The sequence below is a fragment of the Kryptolebias marmoratus genome, linkage group LG7 (genome assembly GCF_001649575.2).
Source record: "Kryptolebias marmoratus isolate JLee-2015 linkage group LG7, ASM164957v2, whole genome shotgun sequence".
Classification (NCBI taxonomy): Eukaryota; Metazoa; Chordata; class Actinopteri; order Cyprinodontiformes; family Rivulidae; genus Kryptolebias; species Kryptolebias marmoratus.
The window spans coordinates 808,854-830,964 of record NC_051436.1 but is presented as its reverse complement, the minus strand read 5'-3'; the positions used below and the strand labels follow the sequence as shown (position 1 = coordinate 830,964).

General features: G+C 40.8%; 2 protein-coding genes and 1 pseudogene across 3 annotated transcripts in view; 2 read left to right on the top strand and 1 right to left on the bottom strand.

The window, feature by feature from the left end:
- The first annotated feature begins 6 nt into the window (after positions 1–6).
- LOC119617207 (uromodulin-like) lies at positions 7–7,089 on the top strand. The gene is made up of 12 exons (XM_037976622.1): positions 7–41; positions 245–401; positions 512–590; positions 716–775; positions 1,058–1,254; positions 2,221–2,355; positions 2,459–2,634; positions 2,805–2,953; positions 4,001–4,246; positions 4,339–4,498; positions 4,806–4,889; positions 5,365–7,089. The coding sequence occupies exons 3-11, from the start codon at positions 529–531 to the stop codon at positions 4,887–4,889; spliced, it is 1,269 nt and encodes a 422-aa protein (XP_037832550.1). The 5' UTR covers positions 7–41; positions 245–401; positions 512–528; the 3' UTR covers positions 5,365–7,089.
- A 2,377-nt stretch (positions 7,090–9,466) lies between these two features.
- LOC108250205 lies at positions 9,467–16,168 on the top strand (annotated as a pseudogene).
- The window catches only part of LOC108250206, a 9,915-nt gene continuing 3,928 nt past the window's right edge, over positions 16,125–22,111 (bottom strand). The window contains exons 3-12 of one of the 2 annotated variants that reach the window (XM_017439973.3): positions 21,307–21,542; positions 21,130–21,224; positions 19,844–20,053; positions 19,526–19,597; positions 19,224–19,335; positions 18,952–19,075; positions 18,005–18,030; positions 17,900–17,914; positions 17,699–17,772; positions 16,125–17,446 (exon numbers count right to left, since the gene is read on the bottom strand). In XM_017439973.3, the coding sequence (XP_017295462.1) occupies positions 17,345–17,446; positions 17,699–17,772; positions 17,900–17,914; positions 18,005–18,030; positions 18,952–19,075; positions 19,224–19,335; positions 19,526–19,597; positions 19,844–20,053; positions 21,130–21,224; positions 21,307–21,352 (876 nt within the window). In that variant the 5' untranslated portion in view covers positions 21,353–21,542 and the 3' untranslated portion in view covers positions 16,125–17,344. The remainder of the gene's footprint in view (positions 17,447–17,698; positions 17,773–17,899; positions 17,915–18,004; positions 18,031–18,951; positions 19,076–19,223; positions 19,336–19,525; positions 19,598–19,843; positions 20,054–21,129; positions 21,225–21,306; positions 21,543–22,111) is intronic. The other variant, XM_017439972.3, reaches the window with a different exon arrangement.

Here is a 22,111-nt window from a genome sequence, read left to right as displayed (position 1 = left end):
ACGGCACTCACATCCACCTGAAACAAGGCGGCATAGTTCTGGTGAGTCTCCTGCAGCTGCAGTTCATGAGTCAGAGTGGACTTGGATCCAGAATGTGTGGACTCTCATCTTTCCTCTCAGTGACATTAAGAAGCAGCTCTCTGAATGCTGCTGAACTCAGTGGTTGTTGCTGTGAAAACAGCCTGTTTGTGTGTTTGACATGTTTCACTCAGTGTTTCCTCCACTTTGTCTCTCTGTGATGCAGGTGGACGGAACACCTCTGAACCTTGATAGCTCTCCTCAGACGGTTAACGGTGTGCAGCTCTCTAAGGACCAATCTGGAGTCACTGTCATCGTGCAGATCGGGAACTTGAAGATTATTATCTGCTTTGATGGCTACACTGTCCTTATCTTTGTGGAAGGTACAGAATAATAAATGAGTTTGGTTGATGGGGAATGTAAACTCTGCTGTGTTCATCCTGTTTGAACATTGATGCTGATGTGTCTCTTGTTCTGTCCTGATCCGGTCCAGGATCTACTGGATCATCTATGCACGGTCTGTGTCAGAACTCCAGCAGTGACGCAAAGCTCCCTAACTGCAGCTACATGAGGTAAGACCTCCTCACTGACTGCTGCTCTGCTGCTGCTGGATGAATGGACTGCAGATATACTCTGTGTGTTTGGATGAACAAGCAGAGAAGCAAACAGTCTGACCTTGTTGTGTGTCGCCCCCTAGCTGTGAGGCGCCGTATGATGACCCCGATGAAGATTTGATCTGCCCCAATAACACAAAAAGGTGAGCAGATTCATCCAGAAACATCTGTCTGTGTTTCGCTGGCTTTTAGTTCTAGTTGAGCAGCAATTTTTGACTTTGATTGTACAAAATACTTCTTTTTTTTTCATTTTTTTATGTGATGTTTTTTTTTTTAGATACAAGTTGTTCATATTCTTTAGGTTACAATATTATTTATTGATTTTACATGGTACACTTTCTACAACACTTTGGTTAGTGACAGGTGTTTCTATAAAAAAGTAAAACGTTGACTTGAATTGATTTATTATCTTTCATGTGGAGCAGCTGTGACCACCTGAAGGAGGCGCCCTTCACCTCCTGTCCCATCAACAGACAGCCCTACATAGACGCCTGCACATACACTTTGTCCATATATCCTGCAGTGGACGGCCTCAAGTGTCAGTTCCTGCAGGCCTACGCCAAAGCCTGCAGGCTGTACAGCAACATCACACTGGATAGCTGGAGGTCCAAGACTAAATGCCGTAAGAGCTGCTTCACTCCAACATCTGTTCTAAAGAAATCACTTGTTGCTTACATGTGCACTCTCTGCCTCCTGAAGGAGTTTGAGAGAAAACCGTAAATCCTGTAGCACTGAAAGACACATCGGCAAAAAGAAGTAAATCATAAAAGTAATATCCCTCCCCCTGTTTGTTTAGAAATTCATTTTGTATGAGTGAACTCTTCTGTTCAGGTCACATTAAAGTTGATAGAAGAAAAGTCCACCTACACAAAATCCAGATCAAAATGAGACCTGGGAGTTTCAAAACAAGGCAACTGGACTTCTGTTCTTTTTGTGGAAGGTGTTTTGCTTCTCATCCAAGGAGATTTGTCAATTCAAATAGAAAATGTGGACTTCCAATATTTTAAACTACAGTGAGTTAAATAAAAAATTTGCATTTTATTTAAATTAAAAAAGATCCTCAGTGGAGAAGCAAAACAACTTCAACTAACAGAAAAAAAGTTATTGTGATTTTAAACCTTTATCATTTTCCATTTCCTGGATGACTGAGAATCTTTACAAACTTATCAAAACAAGTTTTGACAAGTTTTTCTCTCCCACCAATTACTGCCATATTCTTTCTCTGAGTATGTACAACTCATGGTAAAATTGTCTGATCTGTAGTTTTAGGCAAAGATTTGAGTGACAAAGCAAATAGTTCCATAAAAAAACAATGGCACTGACCCAAAGAATAATTTACAAGTTCTGTAATATGAAACTCTCCTGGTTTAAGTAAAGAATAAGGCCAATAAAGTGCAGCTGTGTGCTGCTCCTCCCCTTCTGCCTCACACCAAAAATGGTGAGAATCATTATGGTAACCAAGGGACTCAGAGATGCCAAAGCTAAACAAGCTTAGCAAACACAAAAAATAGCAATAACTAAGGTTTTTTTATATATATACAGATTTTAACCTGTTTTCAAGCTAATATATCAGTGTGTCCCTCTGCAGACCCCGATGAGGCCTTCTGTTACAACAGGACCTGCTTGGATCGTGAGTTCTGTGCAGAGAAGTCTTCTTGTGGAGAAACTGCGTGCTTCTGTCGGGCCCATGTTGCCTGCGATCTCCAAAACAACTACCCTCATGGTACGACAGTAGTGACAACATCATGACATCAGGGCTGAATAATTGGAGGAAAACTTCTAATTGTGATTTTTCTCACCAACATTGTGCTGTTCATGTCATCCAGCTGTCTGCAAGAAGAACTACGCTTCTCTCACTTTGTACAACTGTCTCCTGGCGGAACAAGACATCGACTACACCGTCTTACACCTCAACCACCCAGAATGCAGAGGTGAACTGAACCAGATGGACAACACGGTGACTTTCAGCTTCAAAGGTGACACCTGTGGAACAGAGATCATGGTGAGAGGTCTTCTCCAGCTCTTTATTGTTTATAAGCATCCAAATGTCCTCCAACTCACTGCTGAGCTTCTCTTTGCTAATCTGGGATCTTTTTGTGGTTATGTCCTCAAATCTGACAACTGTGTTCAATAACACATTTAGTAACAGCATCTCCATGTTTGACTTGGCAGGACAATGACACTCATGTCATCTACAAGAACACCATCATGAACCAGAACATTACGGAGGAAATCACTCGCCACAAGATGGTCAAGATCGACATTTCCTGCTACCAAACTCAGCCGGACATCGTGACTAAGACCTTCACAGTCATAGATAGGTGTGTGTGGTGGCTGCTTGCTTTTTGTTTGAAACACTTCATCAGTTTTAAAAGTCTGAGATTTTGTTTGACAGTTGCAGAAGTTGTCCTTCTTTGTTGTGCTCCTACCTGTAGTTATGTGAGCAGTATAGTTATGTTGAAAGTTAGAGGAAGTTTTGGACCCACAGATACAAGTTGCTACGTAGATCATGGACAATGCATCTCAAATTGTTTACTTCATATTTTAGTAGTTCCCTCCTTTCTAAATGATGTAAAGAATTTATTATTTTGATGATTTTATAAGACCCCTCCCTGGGCTGCCACCTTACCGTGGTGGGGCGGTTTGAGTGTCCTTAGGATCCTAGGAGCTATGTTTTCAGACGCTTCAGGCCCCCAGTAGGGTCACCCAAGGCAGACAGATCCTAGGTGAGGGGCCAGACAAAGTGCAGCCCAAAGACCCCTTATGAACAACAATATTTTTGGATTCAGTGTTCCCTCGCACAGTCGCAGGTCACTGGGACCCCACTCTGGAGCCAGGCCTGGAGGTAGGGCACGCTGGCGAGTACCTGGTGGCCAGGCTTTCACCCATGGAGCAAGGCTGGGCATAGCCCGAAGAGGTGACATGGGTCCCCCCATGACCCAAGACACGCTGGAGGGACTATGTTTCTCAGCTGGCCTGGGAACGCCTTGGGATTCCCCCGGAGGAGCTGGCCCAAGTGGCTGGGGAGAGGGAAGTCTGGGTCTCCCTGCTTAGGCTGCTGCCCCCGCAACCCAACCCTGGATAAGAGGAAGAAGATGGATGGATTTTATGAGAAGCTGACCTGTGAAAAAATAGAAAATGGTTATGAGCTTGCTTTCGTTTCTGCCTTCTCAGTAGTGAACTTTGTGACCATATCCACACTTTGGGTCATCAATTATCCACCCAAACTAAGCATAGCCTGGGTCTGGCCGGATGCCCTTTTCTATGTCATCAGATTGTGTGTGTGTGTATATATATATATATATATATATATATATATATATATATATTGTATATCTCTAACAGAACACTGTTTGTGTTCTCTGCAGCCCATATTATGGCATCGTTGTACCAGGACCTTGGAATTACACTCTGTTCATAAAGGCCTACATTGACGACAGTTGCACAAAACCTGTGAACTCAAATACTCAAATACGACTGAATGAAAAGGTCTGGGTGAAACTGAGCACTCAGTGGCTGGATGAAGACGTGGTTGCCCTGGTGACTGATGACTGCTGGGCAACTGACCATCCATCACCCACAGCAGAACCAAGACACGACCTGATCAAGAATGGGTGAGACAGCTGCCAGAGATTCATTCATCAATGTGGTTTCTGAACCTCTGATCTGATTACTGAACAAAGGGTCTCTTCCTGTTTGTGAGCAGCTGCCCTGCAGACTCAACAGTGATGATAAGGGGAAATGGAATGGCAACCTTCAACTCCTTTGGTTTTAACATGTTTGGGTTCAATGGTGGCTCAGATCAACTCTACCTGCACTGCCAAGTGCGTCTGTGTGTGAAGACCAGCAACAACAACTGTGTACCGGTACGCCTCACTGTCAAACACACCACATGAAAGACATTTCTCTAAATCTGACTGACTGAGACTCAGAAAGGTTTATTCTGCTTTAATATAAAGGATAAAGTTTAATTCAGTTTTGAAATCAACAATCTGATTGTTGTTTATTGTTCAGTTTCTAAACACTTGAATAAACCAGCATTTATTGATGAAGCTGAAGGATTCTGACACATAAGATCAAATCTGTGCTCTGATTAGCTTCAGCTCAGGACAAAAGGATCAGTATTTGTCATCTAAAGTCTGGACTTCGTCTCTGTCTGTCTTTAATTTTCAGATGTGTGGAAGAAAACGAAGACGCCGATCTGCCAGGTCCGAATATGATTCTCCTGCCTTGATCAGCATGGGCTGGACTAGTTAGGTAAGACTTTAGGTTCTGTTTATTCTGATCCATGTGTGTATTTTATATTAGCTGTTATATGTAAAGGCAGAGAACAGTGATGTTAATGTAACAGGAATTTACTGCTGTGGTCAGATGACTTTGACTTAGTGTGAATCAGAGAAAATCCACAATAAATTCAACCTGGTGCATCCAGTTTTTGTTTTAAAACTCCTTGAAGCTGTATGTTGTGGAATCATTCCACCCTGGGAAAAGATCAGTTCTAATAAATCAATGAAAGTTATAAGAATGTCATGCAGATGTGATGTAATGTGAGGCAGTGAAACAGTCCTGAGTGCTCCTCTGGAGCCTGACAGTCAAGACTCAGGGCTGAGTTACATCCTGACAGTCTGATGATGAGCAGATCAGATGAAGAAGGTGGAGGTGTTTGACAGAAAGGACAGGAGTCCTTTTCAGAAGAGACCATAGTCAAGTTCTGGTCCTGTTGTCTTCTCAGGTGGTTTCCACGGTGACCGGACTGACTGACAGGCTGCTGACCTCGATGATGACCCCTGACCTTTTACTGCTGCTGATTCAGAGCCAGAACAACATATGAGAACACATCAGGACCGGATGAAACACTAACATAAACAGATATCTATATCACTACATCTCCCAGCATGACAGAGGGCCTGCAGACTGTCAGCTGCTGGATTGGAGTCATTGGTACTGACCTGTTTGTCTAATTTCCTCTTTCATATGAAGAAATATCAGGTCTCAGCTTAAGGACATCCACCACCAGTGACACGTGAAAGTATCCCATAATTCACAGAAGGAAACAAAAATGAGATGAGAGCAGAAATCAGGCAGCAGTCATTCTCAGATACAGTCTGAAAACATAAAGGGCTTTAAAGGTAAAAAGTAAACATTTTAATCAATTATTTAATGAGAATGATGGTGTTTCAAGGTGGTAATATAATCTGATGTTTATTCTTGAAGCTGTGTTTTATACAACCTGTCTGTGGTTTAGGGTTATTAAGAGTTTTGTTGTAAGTTATTTTATGTTTGGATGTTATGTTGAGCCAAGGGCGGAAATTCCATTTCATTGTTAGTGGGACGGTAAACATGGAAATTTATTAAGAACAGGTTTTTGGGGAGGGGGATGCTTAAAGTACAGTTAAATGCACTTTTGTAAAATGAAATAAAAATTAAACATCCATTTTGATATTTGCCCGATAGACTAGTTGCAGAAAAGGAGCAGCAAGAGTCTTTCTCCACCCACACCATTATTTCTTCTCTTTAATTCAGCTTATTGGTCATGCAGTCATGTGACTTACAACAGAAACTTATTCTCCACTTCACAAAAATATAAAACCATATAACCTATAAGAACAGGTCGCTAAATATCTGACATGCATTCATTCACAATAAAAAAATCCAAAATGAAACATTTACATCACAACCCCAGGGAGAACCAGGCCCTCAGTCACTTGCTCCAGTGTTGCCATGGAAACAAGTCCTTGGATTAGCCTAACCCATAAAGTTTTAATCTGTCCATTCTGTAGGATGAATAATGGTGAGTAAGAGCCAATGTACATAAAAAATGGGTGTAGATTTCTTCATTCTAAAGAAAGTTTGAATAATTCCACAAAATCAAACAAAAATATTCCTCAGACACATTTTGGTGTGTCTCAACACAAACCATGAGGTATGGAAATAATCTGACGAGGTCTGTTGTTTCCACTTGTTGAAAAGCACTTTAAATCTTATTGAAATATTACTGTTGATGTCTCCAAAGAGATAGTGTTTTGATTTGAGTCCATTGTCCACCTCACTAACAGGGAGATTGTGTAAATAGGTCCTTAATGCCAGGTCCACCCCTCTGGTGTCCAGCACGCCTCCGAAGTCCACAGGCCAAACCACTGACAAACCAATCATTTTTGAAAGGAATAAATGCATTGTTTCGCCTAAATAAAAGGTGGATGCGTTTCTGTTAAAAGTATAGTTTCCTCAGTTGATTTACGGGTGGGACAATAACAGCTTTTTCAAAATTGGTGGGGGGGTCCCTATCCCTCCAACACCACTGGGATTTCCGCCTATGTGTTGAACTTTAAGTGATTCTTACTGTTTAGATTCTGATCCTAATAATCAGCTCTTCAAAATAAAAAAATGGAGGAAAATAAAAGTATTTATTTGATTTCTGTATGATTTTATACAGCATAATAAAAAGCAAAAAAAAAAATCTGAGGCGTTAGTCTGTATTTGTTTTGCTGTAGTTCTTGTCTCCTCACATTATGAAGGCTGTGAACCTGCTGGTCAGCTGTTATCTTCCTGTAGAGTTTACATGCTCTCTCTTTGTCTGTCGGGGCTGAGGGTCTTTCAGGTCTGATCACACCCCTCTACCTCCACTTATTGATTCGTATTGTGAATGAAGGTCTGATGTTGGCTTGTTGACCTGATAGTATTTGATACCGTTTGTATGAACCCGTTTACAATCAGAAGGTCTCATTTAATTTTGCTCACAAATGCAAACATTTGATGGTAGGAAAGAAACAAACAAAAACATAAAGCTCATTTTGTCTAGGTTGCAGTCAAACATAAGATGGTTTATCAGCCTCATGATAGATTAACACGTGTATTTGCTTCAGTGAAACCTGTACAGAAAGTGACTAAATGTTTAAAGTTTCCCCTGAAAGCTAAAGAGTTCCACAAACAACTGGGCTCACATATATCCTGGGCTTTACGTGGGATTATATGAAGAGTTAATCATCTTTACACAAAAGCATCTGCTGGAAAGCAACAACAAAACAAACTGTTCATATGAGCTGCTCTGTTGTAGAAAGAAAGTCCAATTTCATTACAAGTCCAACTAGTCTTCCAGGCTTTGTTTAGTGAACTTTCCCAGCTCATAAACAGGTCCATATTAGTATCAGGAAACAGGATTTCTGGCCTGATTTTAACGTCCTTCTTTCACATATGTTTTGTTGGGGAACAAGTTTCTACATTGAGATCAGCAGCCTTAAATTTATGAGGATATTCGTTTGTTATATTTTGTTTTATGTTTTTGGACTGTGGGACGAAACCAGACGGAACCCTGTAGGATCTTACGTTTAAGTTTTACTGACCTAATTAACTTAGATAATGAGTAAGGTGTGTTTAAACATCAATTATCTTTAAATAGATTTGTATCTGTTCAGCTTTTTCAGCTAAAACACTCCATGACAATCAAACCAGCTGCTGGGGATCTTTAATTATTCTGCCACTTCAGGCAAATATATGATGTTTTATTCAGGTTTCTACAAAGACACAAAGTCATGTTTGACCCAACATTTCTATCCTGGCAGAACCACAGGTGCACTGACCTAAAAACCTTACTCGTTCTTTCAGGTTTAAAATGCAAATCAGGAGGAAGGTGTGTTGGAATGTGCTTTTGTTTTGTTGTTGGTTAGAGAAGTCGAACTCAGAGAGACCCAGAGGTTTGATTCCTTGCAGCCTGCTGTCAAATGTTGACGTGTCTCTGAGTAAGACTCTGGAAACCCAACTTGACAAAAGCTGATTTTTTTCTTTGTTTTTATTGAAGAAACAAAATGAATGAGTAGTGTCAAGGACTGTGAGCCTGAAACCCACTCTTAGGCTAGTGCAATTAAAGGATGTTGCTTAAGACTGCAATAAAGAGACTGTGTGTGTGTGTGTGTGTGTGTGTGTGTGTGTGTACTTGTATTTGCTACATTGTTGGGACAATTTTCCTAACATATACTACCTTGTGAGGACCAAATGCTCCTTGTGGGGACCAAAGCCTGGTCCTCACGAGGAGAAATTATGTTTTTGGGTTAGGGGTTAGGTTTAGGACTAAGGTGTGAACTGAGTTTAGGTTTGGTTTAGGGTTAGCTATGTACTGGTAATGGTCAGGGTTAGGCTGTAGTAATGTATGGAAGTCAAAGGAAAGTCCCCGCAAAGATAGAGAGACTGTGTGTGTGTGTGTGTGTGTGTGTGTGTGTCTACTAGTACAGAAAGCTGAACTTTGAATTAAAAGTAGAAATAAGAAGACATTATACTGTGAATCACAAAGTTGAAAGTTAAAATAAACAATTACTTCTTTCTGTAATAAACAAGTAATAATTCATTGAATGATTGATCAGGTAATAAATTATACCTAATCTTTTAATATTATGGGTATAAGTTATGGAAAATAGATGGGGTAATGAAACAATTAAGGTCCTAAACCAGACAGAATGATTTTAGTACAAGCTATAATCAGTATTAAGTGATTATTCTGTGATTGATGATTTGCTATGTTTGTCATTGAGTGATTTGTTATAAAATATGTACTTTAAAAAGTGTAAGGCCACGGCTGAACAGTAAATGACAGAATGGGGAAATTGCTGTAAGAAGAGACCGTTGGGACATCGGAAGTCACTGTCTGTCTGCAGGCAGTTACTGCGGTAAAAGAGGAAGTTACTTGGGACAGGAAATCTCCAAGGAGTTGGTATCCAAACATTGAGAAATCTACAAGAGATAAAAACCCTGCACATAGTGCAGACAGGTGCTGAAACTGGGGGAGCACAAGAAACAAGAAGGAGATTTATGATAAATGTCTCATGTGAACCGTGACCAAATCCGAAGAAGGAAGTCCGTCGGAGGTTTCAGCCCAGATTGCCAAAGGGTCAAGCTCTGGATTAGAGGCGCTCTTTACGGATAGAGTACCACGAGGGTTAATCTGCCAATTTGGCTCGTCTGACAAAACTGCAGACTTTCAGCATAGGATGGTAGGAAATTAAACTTGCATTTCTCCATCTTAACCAAAATCTTATATATTTAAACTTTCTACAGCTGTGGCCTGAGGAGAAGTAAATTAAGTGGGAAGCTTTATGAATTGTTATTATTGATTGAAAAATTGTATTCTACTGAAGTGATTTTAAACCTTTTCAGCTACTAATTTATGCCACAAAGCTGTACCCTGCAACATATCATAATTAATAAAAAGCAAAGCATAGAAAGACAATACTTTGTGATGGATTTCTGTCAATTTCCCTGAGTTCACATGAGTCATTTAATCTCTATTCTCACAAAGTCGTGGATACAAGGTTCTTGGTTCTGTAAATATTGGGAGGTTTTGAAAATGTGGTTCATTACAATTATATATTAAAATATCAGCCTGAGATCTTATTTTCCATTTTATTTTTACAACAATACTGGAAAAAATATGCTCCTACCAGGAAAAAGTTCTGTTCAGAGTAACAATACACAAACTGTGGGCCAAACAGCCACTTTTAGAAAACTGAAATACTATAAAATTATTAAAGACAGTCCTTGGCGGTTGCATATTGTCCATCAATTTTTATGACAGAAATTTAAACTTTTTCTTTTCTTTTCTTTCGGCTGTTCTCTTTTCAGGGGTCTCCACAGCGAGTCCTCTTCCATCTAACTCTGTCTCCTGTGTCCTCTGTCCTCCATGTCCTCTCTAACTGCATCCATATGTGTCCTCTTTGTCTCTAACATCCTTCTGTCCCTCCTCTGCACATGTTCAAACCGTCTCAGTTTTTGTCTCCCAGTCCTTCAACCTGTGCTGGACCTCTGAGGACCTCATTCCTGATCCTGTCCATCCTCGTCCCTCCCAAGGAGAACCTCAACATCTTCAGCTCTGACACTTCCTGTTCTGTCTCCAAACCAGACGAAATGGCTGCTCTCACCACTGTCTGTAAACCTTTCATTTGACCTTTGACCTTTGCTGCCACCCTTTTGTCACAAATCCCTCCTGAAACTTTTCTCCATCCTTCCAGGACTCTCTTCTTCACCTCTTTACCTCTATCCCTGTCCTCCTGGACAGTGGACCCCAAGTGTCAGACATTTAAATTACAATGATCTTAATGTGAAAAAACATTGATGTTATAGCCATTTTTGTACCTTAGTGTGGATTAGCTGTGGTGGCCATCCTGAACTGGGTTCACTCCAAAAATTAATCAGGATTCCTGATTGTTACTCAGATTACTAAATGTTGCAGGAGAATGCAATGATTGTGAAAGGTCCCATTTAGATCTGAAAAATGTAAATTCTAGTTGTTTTTTTTCCTACACTGTCAAAGTCCTGTACATGGGAAACAGACCAAACTGAGTGAGAGGATTTTTAAAGACTGTCCCTCTCTGCCTGGAAGATGTACCTGTTACATTCCATACCTGCAGGTTTGCCTCAGGCGTTACCTGATGTTAACTCCTCCCCTCAGGAATAATAGGCAGTGATGCGCAGACAGAGCAGCATTCAGCTGACAGAGGCAGCAGCAGACAAATCTATCATCAGAGCCTCCTGAACAGCAGCCTTCATCCTCCTCATCCTCCAGCAGAAGGTAAGAGCAGCCGCACACTCTTCCTCTGCTCAGCGATGATGTTCTTCTTCCTCAGGACAGCTCAGTGAACACACACACACACACACACACATCTCAGAGTTAAGAAACCAACACTTCAGATCATTTATAACCATCAGGAGTTCTGTTCTTTGCTGAGATCTTTAGGTGTTTCTGTGGAAACGGTTTTTATGAAGAAATAAGCTCATTTCTCAGAGACGGTAACGGCTGAATGTGACTGATTTTCTGTTTTATGAGTCAGTCAGTCTCCAAGCACTCTGTCTGCTGTTTGGGCACCTCCATCATGCTCCGCCCCCTGCTCTACCTGTTTGCTCTCATTGTACTGCCAGGTAAGTACAAACAAGAAAACAGCTGCTGTTTTAATCCTTTACTGAGTCAACAGCTGATGAACTGCTTGTTGTTCACACCATATTTGTGTGTTTTCACTCCCACCACCACGACTACTCCAGAGCCCACCACAACCACCACACCACCACCCACCACCACCCCATCACACTCTATCTGCACTGTGACGGGCCCTACTGTCATCGACTTCTCCAGCCACTTGGACTCTGTAAAGGATCGGTGTGACTACTATCTGCTGCAGATCCAGGGGCTCTCTGTGGTTGGCTACTTCCTGGAGCGTCGCCTTAAAGATGTCAGCTTTCTGGACAGCGTGACACTGGAACTGTACGGCACTCACATCCACCTGAAACAAGGCGGCAGAGTTCTGGTGAGTCTCCTGCAGCTGCAGTTCATGAGTCAGAGTGGACTTGGATCCAGAATGTGTGGACTCTCATCTTTCCTCTCAGTGACATTAAGAAGCAGCTCTCTGAATGCTGCTGAACTCAGTGGTTGTTGCTGTGAAAACAGCCTGTTTGTGTGTTTGACATGTTTCACTCAGTGTTTCCTCCACTTTGTCTCTCTGTGATGCAGGTGGACGGAACACCTCTGAACCTTGATAGCTCTCCTCAGACGGTTAACGGTGTGCAGCTCTCTAAGGACCAAACTGGAGTCACTGCCATCGTGCAGATCGGGAACTTGAAGATTATTATCTGCTTTGATGGCTACACTGTCCTTATCTTTGTGGAAGGTACAGAATAATAAATGAGTTTGGTTGATGGGGAATGTAAACTCTGCTGTGTTCATCCTGTTTGAACATTGATGCTGATGTGTCTCTTGTTCTGTCCTGATCCCGTCCAGGATCTACTGGATCATCTATGCACGGTCTGTGTCAGAACTCCAGCAGTGACGCGAAGCTCCCTAACTGCAGCTACATGAGGTAAGACCTCCTCACTGACTGCTGCTCTGCTGCTGCTGGATGAATGGACTGCAGATATACTCTGTGTGTTTGGATGAACAAGCAGAGCAGCAAACAGTCTGACCTTGTTGTGTGTCGCCCCCTAGCTGTGAGAGGCATTATGACGACCATGATAAACATTTGATCTGCCCCAACAGCACAAAAAGGTGAGCAGATTCATCCAGAAATGTCTGCTTTTCACTGGCTTTTAGTTCTAGTTGAGCAGCATATGTGGACTTTAGATGTACAAAATCATTTTATTTTTTGTTATTCTTTGTGTTTCATGTGGTGTTTTTCTGTATTTGAGCTGTTTATATTCTCTATATTAATGATTGAATTTACATGGTACACTTTGTACACCACTTTGGTCAGTGGCAGGTGTTTTTTTAAGGTGCTATAAAAAACTTTGACATGACTTGATTTATTATCTCCCATGTGGAGCAGCTGTTACCACCTGAAGGAGGCGCCCTTCACCTCCTGTCCCATCGACCCAGAGCCCTACATAGACGCCTGCACAGAACTTTTGTCCATATATCCTGCAGTGGACGGCCTCAAGTGTCAGTTCATGAAGGCCTACGCCAAAGCCTGCAGGCTGTACAGCAACATCACACTGGATGGCTGGAGGTCCAAGACTAAATGCTGTAAGACCTGCTTCACTCCAACATCTGTTCTAAAGAAATCACTNGCTGCTTCTGTCGGCCAATTTTTGCTTCCTGCTATAGAGAGAAAAAGGCTTTGGGTACGACTGACAGCAACATGCTAACAACCTGACATCAGGACTGAAGGCCTGGAGGAGAACTTCTAACTGTGATTTCTCACCAACATTCAGGTGATCCAACAGTCTGCAGGCAGAACTCTGCTTCTCTCACTCTGATTGGTTGTCTCCTGGAGGACAAAGGCATCGACTACTCTTTCTTACACCTCAACGACCCGACCTGCAGAGGTCAGGTGGACGAGGAGAACCACATGGTGACTTTCAGCTTCAACAGCAGCAACTTCTGTGGATCAGAGATCATGGTAGGTTCTCCCTTTTAACTCATTATTGTCTACAAGCAGCCAAATGTCCTCCAGTTCTTCTCTAGTTTGGGATTTTTATGTCATTATGTCTTCAACTTTGATGTCTGTGATCAAAAGTCATTTAATACCCTCTTCATGTTTCACTTTCAGAGCAACAACAGTCATGTAATTTACAAGAACACCATCGTGACACCAAACAATATAATCAGTCACCACAACCAGACCCACATCAACTTCTCCTGCATTCAGACTCTGACAGACATGGAGCTGGATGGTTTCAGAGTCAATGAAGGGTATGTATGACAGCTGTTTGCTTTTATTTGAGTCATTTTATAGTCATGATCCACAGAGAAACGAGTCCTGGTCCAACATGAGCTGAAAGGCTACTCAGAGAAGAAGTCTTGTCTCATAAAGCAACATAAAGACAGAAACTAAAATTGAATTGTTTGGCCATAATGACCACTGTTACATTTGGTGGGAAAAGGGGGAATTTTGCACCATCCCAGCTGTGAAACACGGGGGTGGCAGCATCATGTTGTGGGGCTGTTTTTGCTGCAGAAGCAACTGGTGACCTTCACAAACTAGATGAGATCAGGAGGAAAGAACATTATGTGAAAATATTGAGGCAACATCTTTAGACATCAGGCAGGAAGGTAAAGCTTGGAGACAAATGGGTCTTCAAATGGAAAATAACCCTCAGCAGACTGACAGATTAATACAGAGTGGTTTAAGCACAACAGAGTCAGTTTTTGAGTGGCCATCACAAAGTCCTGATCTCAATCCCAGGGGAAATTTGTGGGCAGAGCTGAAAAGGCAACTTACAGACTTGACTCAGTTCCACCACTTCTGTGAGGAGAAACGGGACAAAATCCCATCAAACTGTTGTGAGAAGTTCATGGAAGGAAACTCAAAATATTTGACCTGAGTCAGACAATTTAAAGGCAACAATACCAAAGACTAAGAACACAGATGTAAACTCGTGACTTAGTAAAAAGAAAGTAGTAAAACTTTTCTCTCATCTGGACATTTAACAAATACAAATCATTTTGTGACTCCTAACTCACCTTAAACAGAAAAAGTTTAGTATAATTTAACGTCAGACTGTAAATGGAAGCATCTAGTTCCATCTGTATCCATGAGCCTCATATTGAAACTCCAGCTTAAAACTTCTTCTTTGTTGAGAAAAACCTTATGAACTTCACATGTAGAAATAACAATTTCACATATGAAAACACGTGAAATTCAGATGTAACATGTGAAACGCGTGTTTTCTCAGAGTTCTCGTGATTTTCACACACTTTAACACGTGGTCATGTTTTTTCAGGTGAGAAACATGTTAGATTTATAGAAATCCATGCACATATATTGTTTGTTCTAAAACGGCAATTTATATCTCCACATTGCTGACATGTATAATTGTAATTTTTTTAAGTTAACAGTTCAGTTGAGATGGTAATTGTAACCTTTTTTCAAATATAAAATAAAGTTGGATTTACCTTCAGAAACACTTCTGCATGTTCTGTATTCTGATAACATGCAGCCCATCGGTGTGCCTCTCCTCTGCAGCTCTGTGGTTCATGCCATCAAATCTGGATTTTGGAATTACACTCTGACCATGAAGGCCTACGAGGAGGCAAGTTGCAAAAAAGCTCTGGACTTGAACACGAAACTGCGACTGAACCAACGGATTTGGGTGAAAGTGGACACCGATGGGCTGGATGGAAACAGGGTCGCTTTGGTGATCAAATCCTGCTGGGCGACCAACCAGGCATCACCCACAGGAAGTCCGAGACATGACCTGATCATGGATGGGTGAGTGTTTCCACAGATCGATTCTTCAGAGTGTTTTCTGATGGCTCTGATCTGATCACTGAACAAAGTGTTTTCCTGTTTGTGAGCAGCTGTCCGAACCCTGCAGACCCAACGGTGAGGGTGGAGAGCAACGGAGAGGGAACCTCCAGCTACTTCTCCTTCAGCACGTTCCGGTTCTCTGGGGGCTCTGATGAAATCTACCTGCACTGTAAACTGCACCTGAGTGTGAAGCAGGAGAACAGCTTCATCCCGGTACGCCTCGCTGCCAAACACCACATGACATTTCTCTGAACCTGACTGAGACTCACAATGGTTTTCTGCTCCAATTTAAAACATGAAGCTCAACTCTTCTACCAATCTTTCTGTTTTCAGTTGTTGATGCTCAATGAAATTGGTCTTTTTGAAGAATTCCTTAACAGAAGATGAACTCATTGTTCTCAGCAGCTTCACTTTAAATTCAAAGTGTTGGTGTTGGTCCTCTAAATTCTGGTTTTCATCTCTGTCTGTCTTTGACTTTCAGACGTGTAACGGAGCTCCGCAACGCATATCTTCCATGTTCAGTCATGAATCTGATGCCTTTTTCAGAATGGGCTGGACTAAATAGGTAAGCCTGATCTCTGTATAATTATGCTAATTTACCATATGTGTGTATTTACATGTGGAGACAAGGAAGAGCAAAGTTAAAGCAATAAAAAACAAAAGTTTCTTCTATTTTATTCAACAGGTGAAACTCTACTGAAGACTGGGAAAGATTCTACTTCAACACATCTCAGTTCAAATTAACTTTTATGTGGCGTCCAAGTTTTGTTCCAAACATTAAATTCCACATTAAATGCTGGAAGGCTAAAAAAAAAAGAAAAAAACAAACAAACACACAATTCCAAAAACAAAAGAAAAAGAAAACTGTATGTGAAATACATACACTGTTACGGTATCCTCAATTCAAGGGACTACGGCAGAGGTCCATATCAAAACTAAATTTATTAATGTAGGCAGAGAACTGGACGGGTTCAGGAGAAAGAACCAACTTGTCAGATTATTTCAGGTTAGGGTTATGGGCAATGACCAGACAAATCAATGATCAGTTTGAGAGGTTGTGACAGTGTTGACCTCCAGAAGACACTGATGGACGGACAGAGGCAGAGAGAGGCTGTGATAAATTTATCCCCTTCAGGTAATTAGTGTTTGCACGAGCTGACCTGAGCCTGCGTCTTACAATAATTCTTCAGTTGGTCTACACGTTTTCAGTTACATACTTGAAGTATTGTAGTGAAGAGTTTTAACTTGTTTGGTTGGAACCTGGAATTCTAGCTTATTTAGATTCTCTGAAGGTCTGCAGCTGAAGAGAACTCAGAATCTGTTGAATGTTTTTGCTCTCCCTTGTCGACAAGTGTAATAAACCTTTACTCTTAAGAAGAGCCTCAGTTTCAGCCTGGATTATTTTTTTGCACACCACGACCCAAACAGAAACACACTCCTCCTCTTCTCCAGTGCCCACAATCATGTATGAGTATGTCAGGTGATTAAAGGCTCCCATTGACTTTTATTATTGTTTTTCACTGAAGCATAATGACTATTTACATTTAATACAAGTCAAACACAAAACAAACAAAAAAAGCTAATATTTTTATTTGAAACATTGAAGTAATTTAATCTATTTGTTCATTGCCATCGCTAAACATGAAACATCACCACATAAAATAACTACTGGATGTAATTTTCAGACTGTTAGATTTTAAAGAAAAAAATTCACATCAATAAACAAGAAGGGAAAAGGTCAGGCATAAAACTAAACAGATCATAAAATCACACAGTTAGGTCATTTGATACATTTGGTTTAAAAAAAAAGTTAAATAAAAAAAAAAAAAAAACACATATTTGCAAGATGTAGGCATGTCATTTGGAAACAATGTAATAAAATATTTCTAAACTTTCCTGCCAAGAAAATTTTACAAAAATGAAGGAAGAGAAGAATTGGAAAAACAAAACAAATCTGAATCCAATCTTGAGGCATGAGATGCATTCTCCTGATTAGCCACCAGGGGCAGCTGTTGAGACTTTCACTGAACCGTTGCTCAGAAGACGCACACTTATCTGTGTCGGCAGCCCGAGGTTAATCAATTTATCTTTAATCTGGAAACAAACAAAAAGATAAATTCAATGACACATCATAACCAACTGGTTATTCTTTCAGTCTGCAGGAAGACTTTTAAACTGTGTCTGGTTTGAGAAAATCAGGGCTAATCTTTGTAGGAAACCATTATAGTTTGTAAAGATTTATGTCAAAATACTAAACAGGTGCAGGAAAAAGATTAAGACACAAATATCAACACAAATGAAGCTGTAGTTGTTAGTGTTAGAACTGAAATTACAGAAGTTACTCACCAGTTTTTCAATATTATCCTGATTGTTCTCCACTGATATTGTAGTCGAGATCTTGATATTCAGAAAAACAATATCTAGAAACAGAGAATCAACATTACAACACATCAGAATAGTCTGAATTACAGGCCTGGGTGTACAGTTCTGTTAACGACGGTTTCAGTGCAGACTTTAAAACATCCACAGGAGTTTTGTCAAACTTACGTGATGCAGGTTGGACTGTAAGGAGAAGAACAGATTAGCAGAAACATGATCAGTGCAGGAAAAATCTGATGGGCTTCAAAAACAAGAAACAAAAATTTCACTCACTTTCTGGAACTGTCCCATTGACACAACTGTGGAAGTGATTCAGAACAGAAAATGTATTATTAAAAAGGCATTTAACATGTTTTACACATCTTTTTGGTCACGCCACCTCTGTAGGACTGCACCCAATGCCAAACAGGTTGTTGCTCCACCGGTAGATCCAAAGAACTGTGTGAGCCAACAGGTTGGATCCAGCAATGACATCTCGATATGGACAGGTTTCAAACTTCTATGGTAGTGCAGTGATCAGTCAGCCCAAACATTCTAGGTGGGTCCTGATGAATATCAGGATGCCGGCCCTCTGACTCGGTCTTTTCAGACGCTCTCTATGGGTAAGGCTGGGTGGTAGGCCACGTAGGCAGTCTGGTTGGTCTGGGAATAGCGGAGGAAGATTCACTGTCCACTTTCTGATGATTGGAGGGGGTGGAGGGTTCTGGAGTAATGGTGGTGGTTGGAGAAGTGATGGTGCTGATGCAGTTGGTGGAGACAGAAACAAACTGCTGAGGGCTGCAGCCACCAGGGGGCACTCTACTGTTGAAGATCTCTGACTGACAGCCACAGTGTGGACCTGATGGTGGCGCTAGAGGAAGCCCCACTGATCACAGAGGCAGCAGCTTCATGATGTGGAATCAGGTGGAGCTCCATTTAAGCAGCAGCAGGAAGCAGTCAGGATTTTATTGGTGCCTGATTCATCTGAAGAATTCAGCTGTAAATCAGCAGCAACATTTATCTGACTGATATCAGCCTCACTGTTTACTGATCTCTTTGCTCCATCACAGCTGCATCTGAGCTGAGCTCACAAACCCAACACTTCCTGCTGCTCCTTCACAATAAAAGCTTTCTGTAAAACACACTGGAGCTCCAGTGAAACAGAGAAAATCTAAAAATCTCTCATCAAGCCTCTGTTTGATCACAGCTCTTTCTTTTAAATATAAAGGGGACATATTTACGTTCCGTTGTGACACATCTCCATGGGTCCACAGGTGGTGACATCAAGGACTGCAGTGTCAGAACACTGAACAGTCTCACAGAACTCAGGATCATATGTTGTTGTATTAGTTTCATACAGAACACCTGGGAAGTGAATACAGGTCTGTATTAGTTTACAAATTCACAGATTTCTCAGTAATTTCTCTTATGTAAACAAACCAAACAAAAACATTTTAATATTACAGTTTCACAGAATCAGAAAGTTCATGTTTAGATTCAGAGATTTACCAACCTCTGTGTCTGCAGGCGCTGAGGTCTAAGTAGTCGTAATACTGTCCATTAGACTCTGTGTTTGTAATATTCAGTGTATGGACTGTGATCCCGTTTACTATAACATCTGTCAGCTACAAAACAACAAACTGTGTTAAAACCACAGAGCAGAGACGACTGATATGAGATGAAATTTGACTGAACAAGTACAGACAAAAACAACACTTTAGAGACTTATTTAAGGTTATATTTTAATTTAAATGTCATTTATATAAATGAACACCAATATACTTTTAAATAAAATAAAAAGACCTTCATACTTACATGTGTACCAGGAGAAAAAAACTCGATTGTCAGAGCTGCTTGGGACCCAAAGTTTTCTATATAAAATATTGTCTGTAAGGAATTAAATATTTTTCAATATTTTATTGTCTTCAACAACATTTTAACAAACTTTTTTAAAAATATTAAGCTGTTTGTCTATATGAACAATTAGAAAAAATGACAATAGTTATAAATTATAAATATGTAAACAATTTAAACCATAGCTGGTTCCACAGTTCTATTTTTTTATTTTTAATGTTCTCAAGAAATAAAATATTTTAAAAATTAAATACAATTCCAAACAGCAAAACCACTCACATCGTTGTCCAAATAAAACGACATGTAGCATCCCAGCGTGGCGTTAATGGTCGGCTCCTCCTGGAGTAAACGTTGTTCACCGAGTTGATCACTTGAAAAAATGTAAAAAACTCCTAAACTTGCTTGAGGTCCCAGAAGACAGTCTCCTCCCGCCTGAGGGTCGTAAAAACCATTGAAACAAACCACAGAGTTCTGACTGGTGAAGTTTATCTGAAAGAGTCAGAAACACAACAAATAAAACAACTTTTCTACAAAGGTCCATCAGGACAAGAAGTCTTTAAGGAAAACTGTCTCAGAGTTTCAGTTTTTACATTTTAGGATTTCTTTGTACTGAAACAGACACTTTTGTTTAAATGAGCTGAAACACGAGTTCAATTATTTAATCGGTGTTGTTACGACCCTTGGCCTCTAGAGGCTGTGTAGTCTTTGTTCTTTTCTTTATGCAGATTCAGCTGTGGGAGCACACCCCACTGATTGGCTGCCTGGAAGCTGCAGAGAAGCCCTATTGGACCAGCAGGAGATGACGAGCCAATTAGATGACTGAGATCCACCTGCACCCTATAAAAGGCTCCTGGACTCATTACTCCAGTGGGACAGCTTTTGGAACAGACTTTGTACAGCTGATCCCCCCCTATTTTACATTCAACTTTCACTCTGGACACTGTTTATGTTACCACCCTGATCCCCTAGCCCTGGGGTTGTAACCGTGTGTTTAAGAGGAGTTAATAAAATAATAAATCTATAAACACCTGCAGTAACTAAATCATGTCATCAATTATTTTTGAGATTTATCAGTTGATTCCATTTCTGTAAATCAGCTGAAAACTCATCTGTATATATTAGTTTCATAAAAATGTCAATTCTTTCTGCCACCTGTTTTGTGTTTTTACTGTTTCACTCCCTGACCTGCAGTTTGAACAAACCTGTACATATTATAATTATCTTTTATTTGCTGTTTAGCATCTAGTTTGTGACACAGATGAGTCTTGGATTGGATCAAGTTTTGTCCTTTTCTCTCCCAGTCAGAGCTGTGAAGCTGCAGAGGACATGAAGACATTAAAACACGTGAGGATGTCCCCATGGGACAGTTTGGAGTCCAGCTGTCCTCTGAGGACATGAAGCAGTGAACAGAGGATGAAGAACAGACAGCAGACTGTGGTCTCAGCCTCATCAGCTGCTGATGTCCTCAGTCTGCTCGCATCATCTCGACCAAAGATGGAGGTTAAACAATAAGAAGGACAACAGACAGAAAGAGACAAAGAGGCTCTGAAGCTTCATCCACTCACATAGACGTCCTCATACTTCTGTCCATAAAACGTGATGGGACACGAGCTGATGTTGAACTTTGAGGATTCATTAAAAGTGGTCTGTCCAACAGCACCTGAGGACACAGGGACACATGAGAGAAGTGGGCTCCAGCCTGTCAGCTGGTGATGAAGGAAGAAAACAGCAGCTGTTCTTACCTGGCACCACAATGAGAGCGGACAGGTAGAGCAGGGGGCGGAGCATGATGGAGGTGACCAATCAGCTGGAAGACAGACATCAGACATTAAAACTCAAACACAACCAGCGCCTGGAGGGAAAAATAGAATTATTATAGAAATAAGTTTTAAAGCAGCCTTTGGTGGTCCGTGTGGCGACACCAGGCAAGAAGGACGAGTTCCTCCTAACTCTGCAGGTGTCTGTTCAGGTGTAAGGGCTGGAAAGGACAAAATGGCTGCAATTCAAACATCCATCCCCCTGATATCTGACAAAGGTTGAAGATGTTTGGAAAAAGCAGGTCAGAGTAAAACAGGTGACTTCCTGTTCTCAGTGGGCGGGGCTGAGTACTGAACTTTGGTCCAACATGTGGCTTCAGGTGGAGATCAGATGTTCTACATTTTAGTTACAACAATTTAGTGGTTTTGGTGAGAAGTTGTAGTTTGAGGTGTAGCCCCGCCCACATCCTGTGACAAAAACTCAAGATCTTGATAACTTTAACCCATTCCTAACAGTATAATGTCTCAGTTTGAAACCAATAATTCAAAACTTCTAATAGTACTTTGTTTAAATGTAAGGAAAACTGGCATCAAAATAATAGCTTTGAACCATAATGACCAACTTCCTGTTTGTTTCAGAACAAAGGTGCAGGAGACTTAACAGAAAGGAATTGGAAAGGGTTGTTTGAAATTTTATAGGAGGCACTTTTTTCCACAGTTTGTGTATGTAACATAGCTCATTTCTGGAAGAAAAAAAAAAAAAATATATATATATATATATATATATATA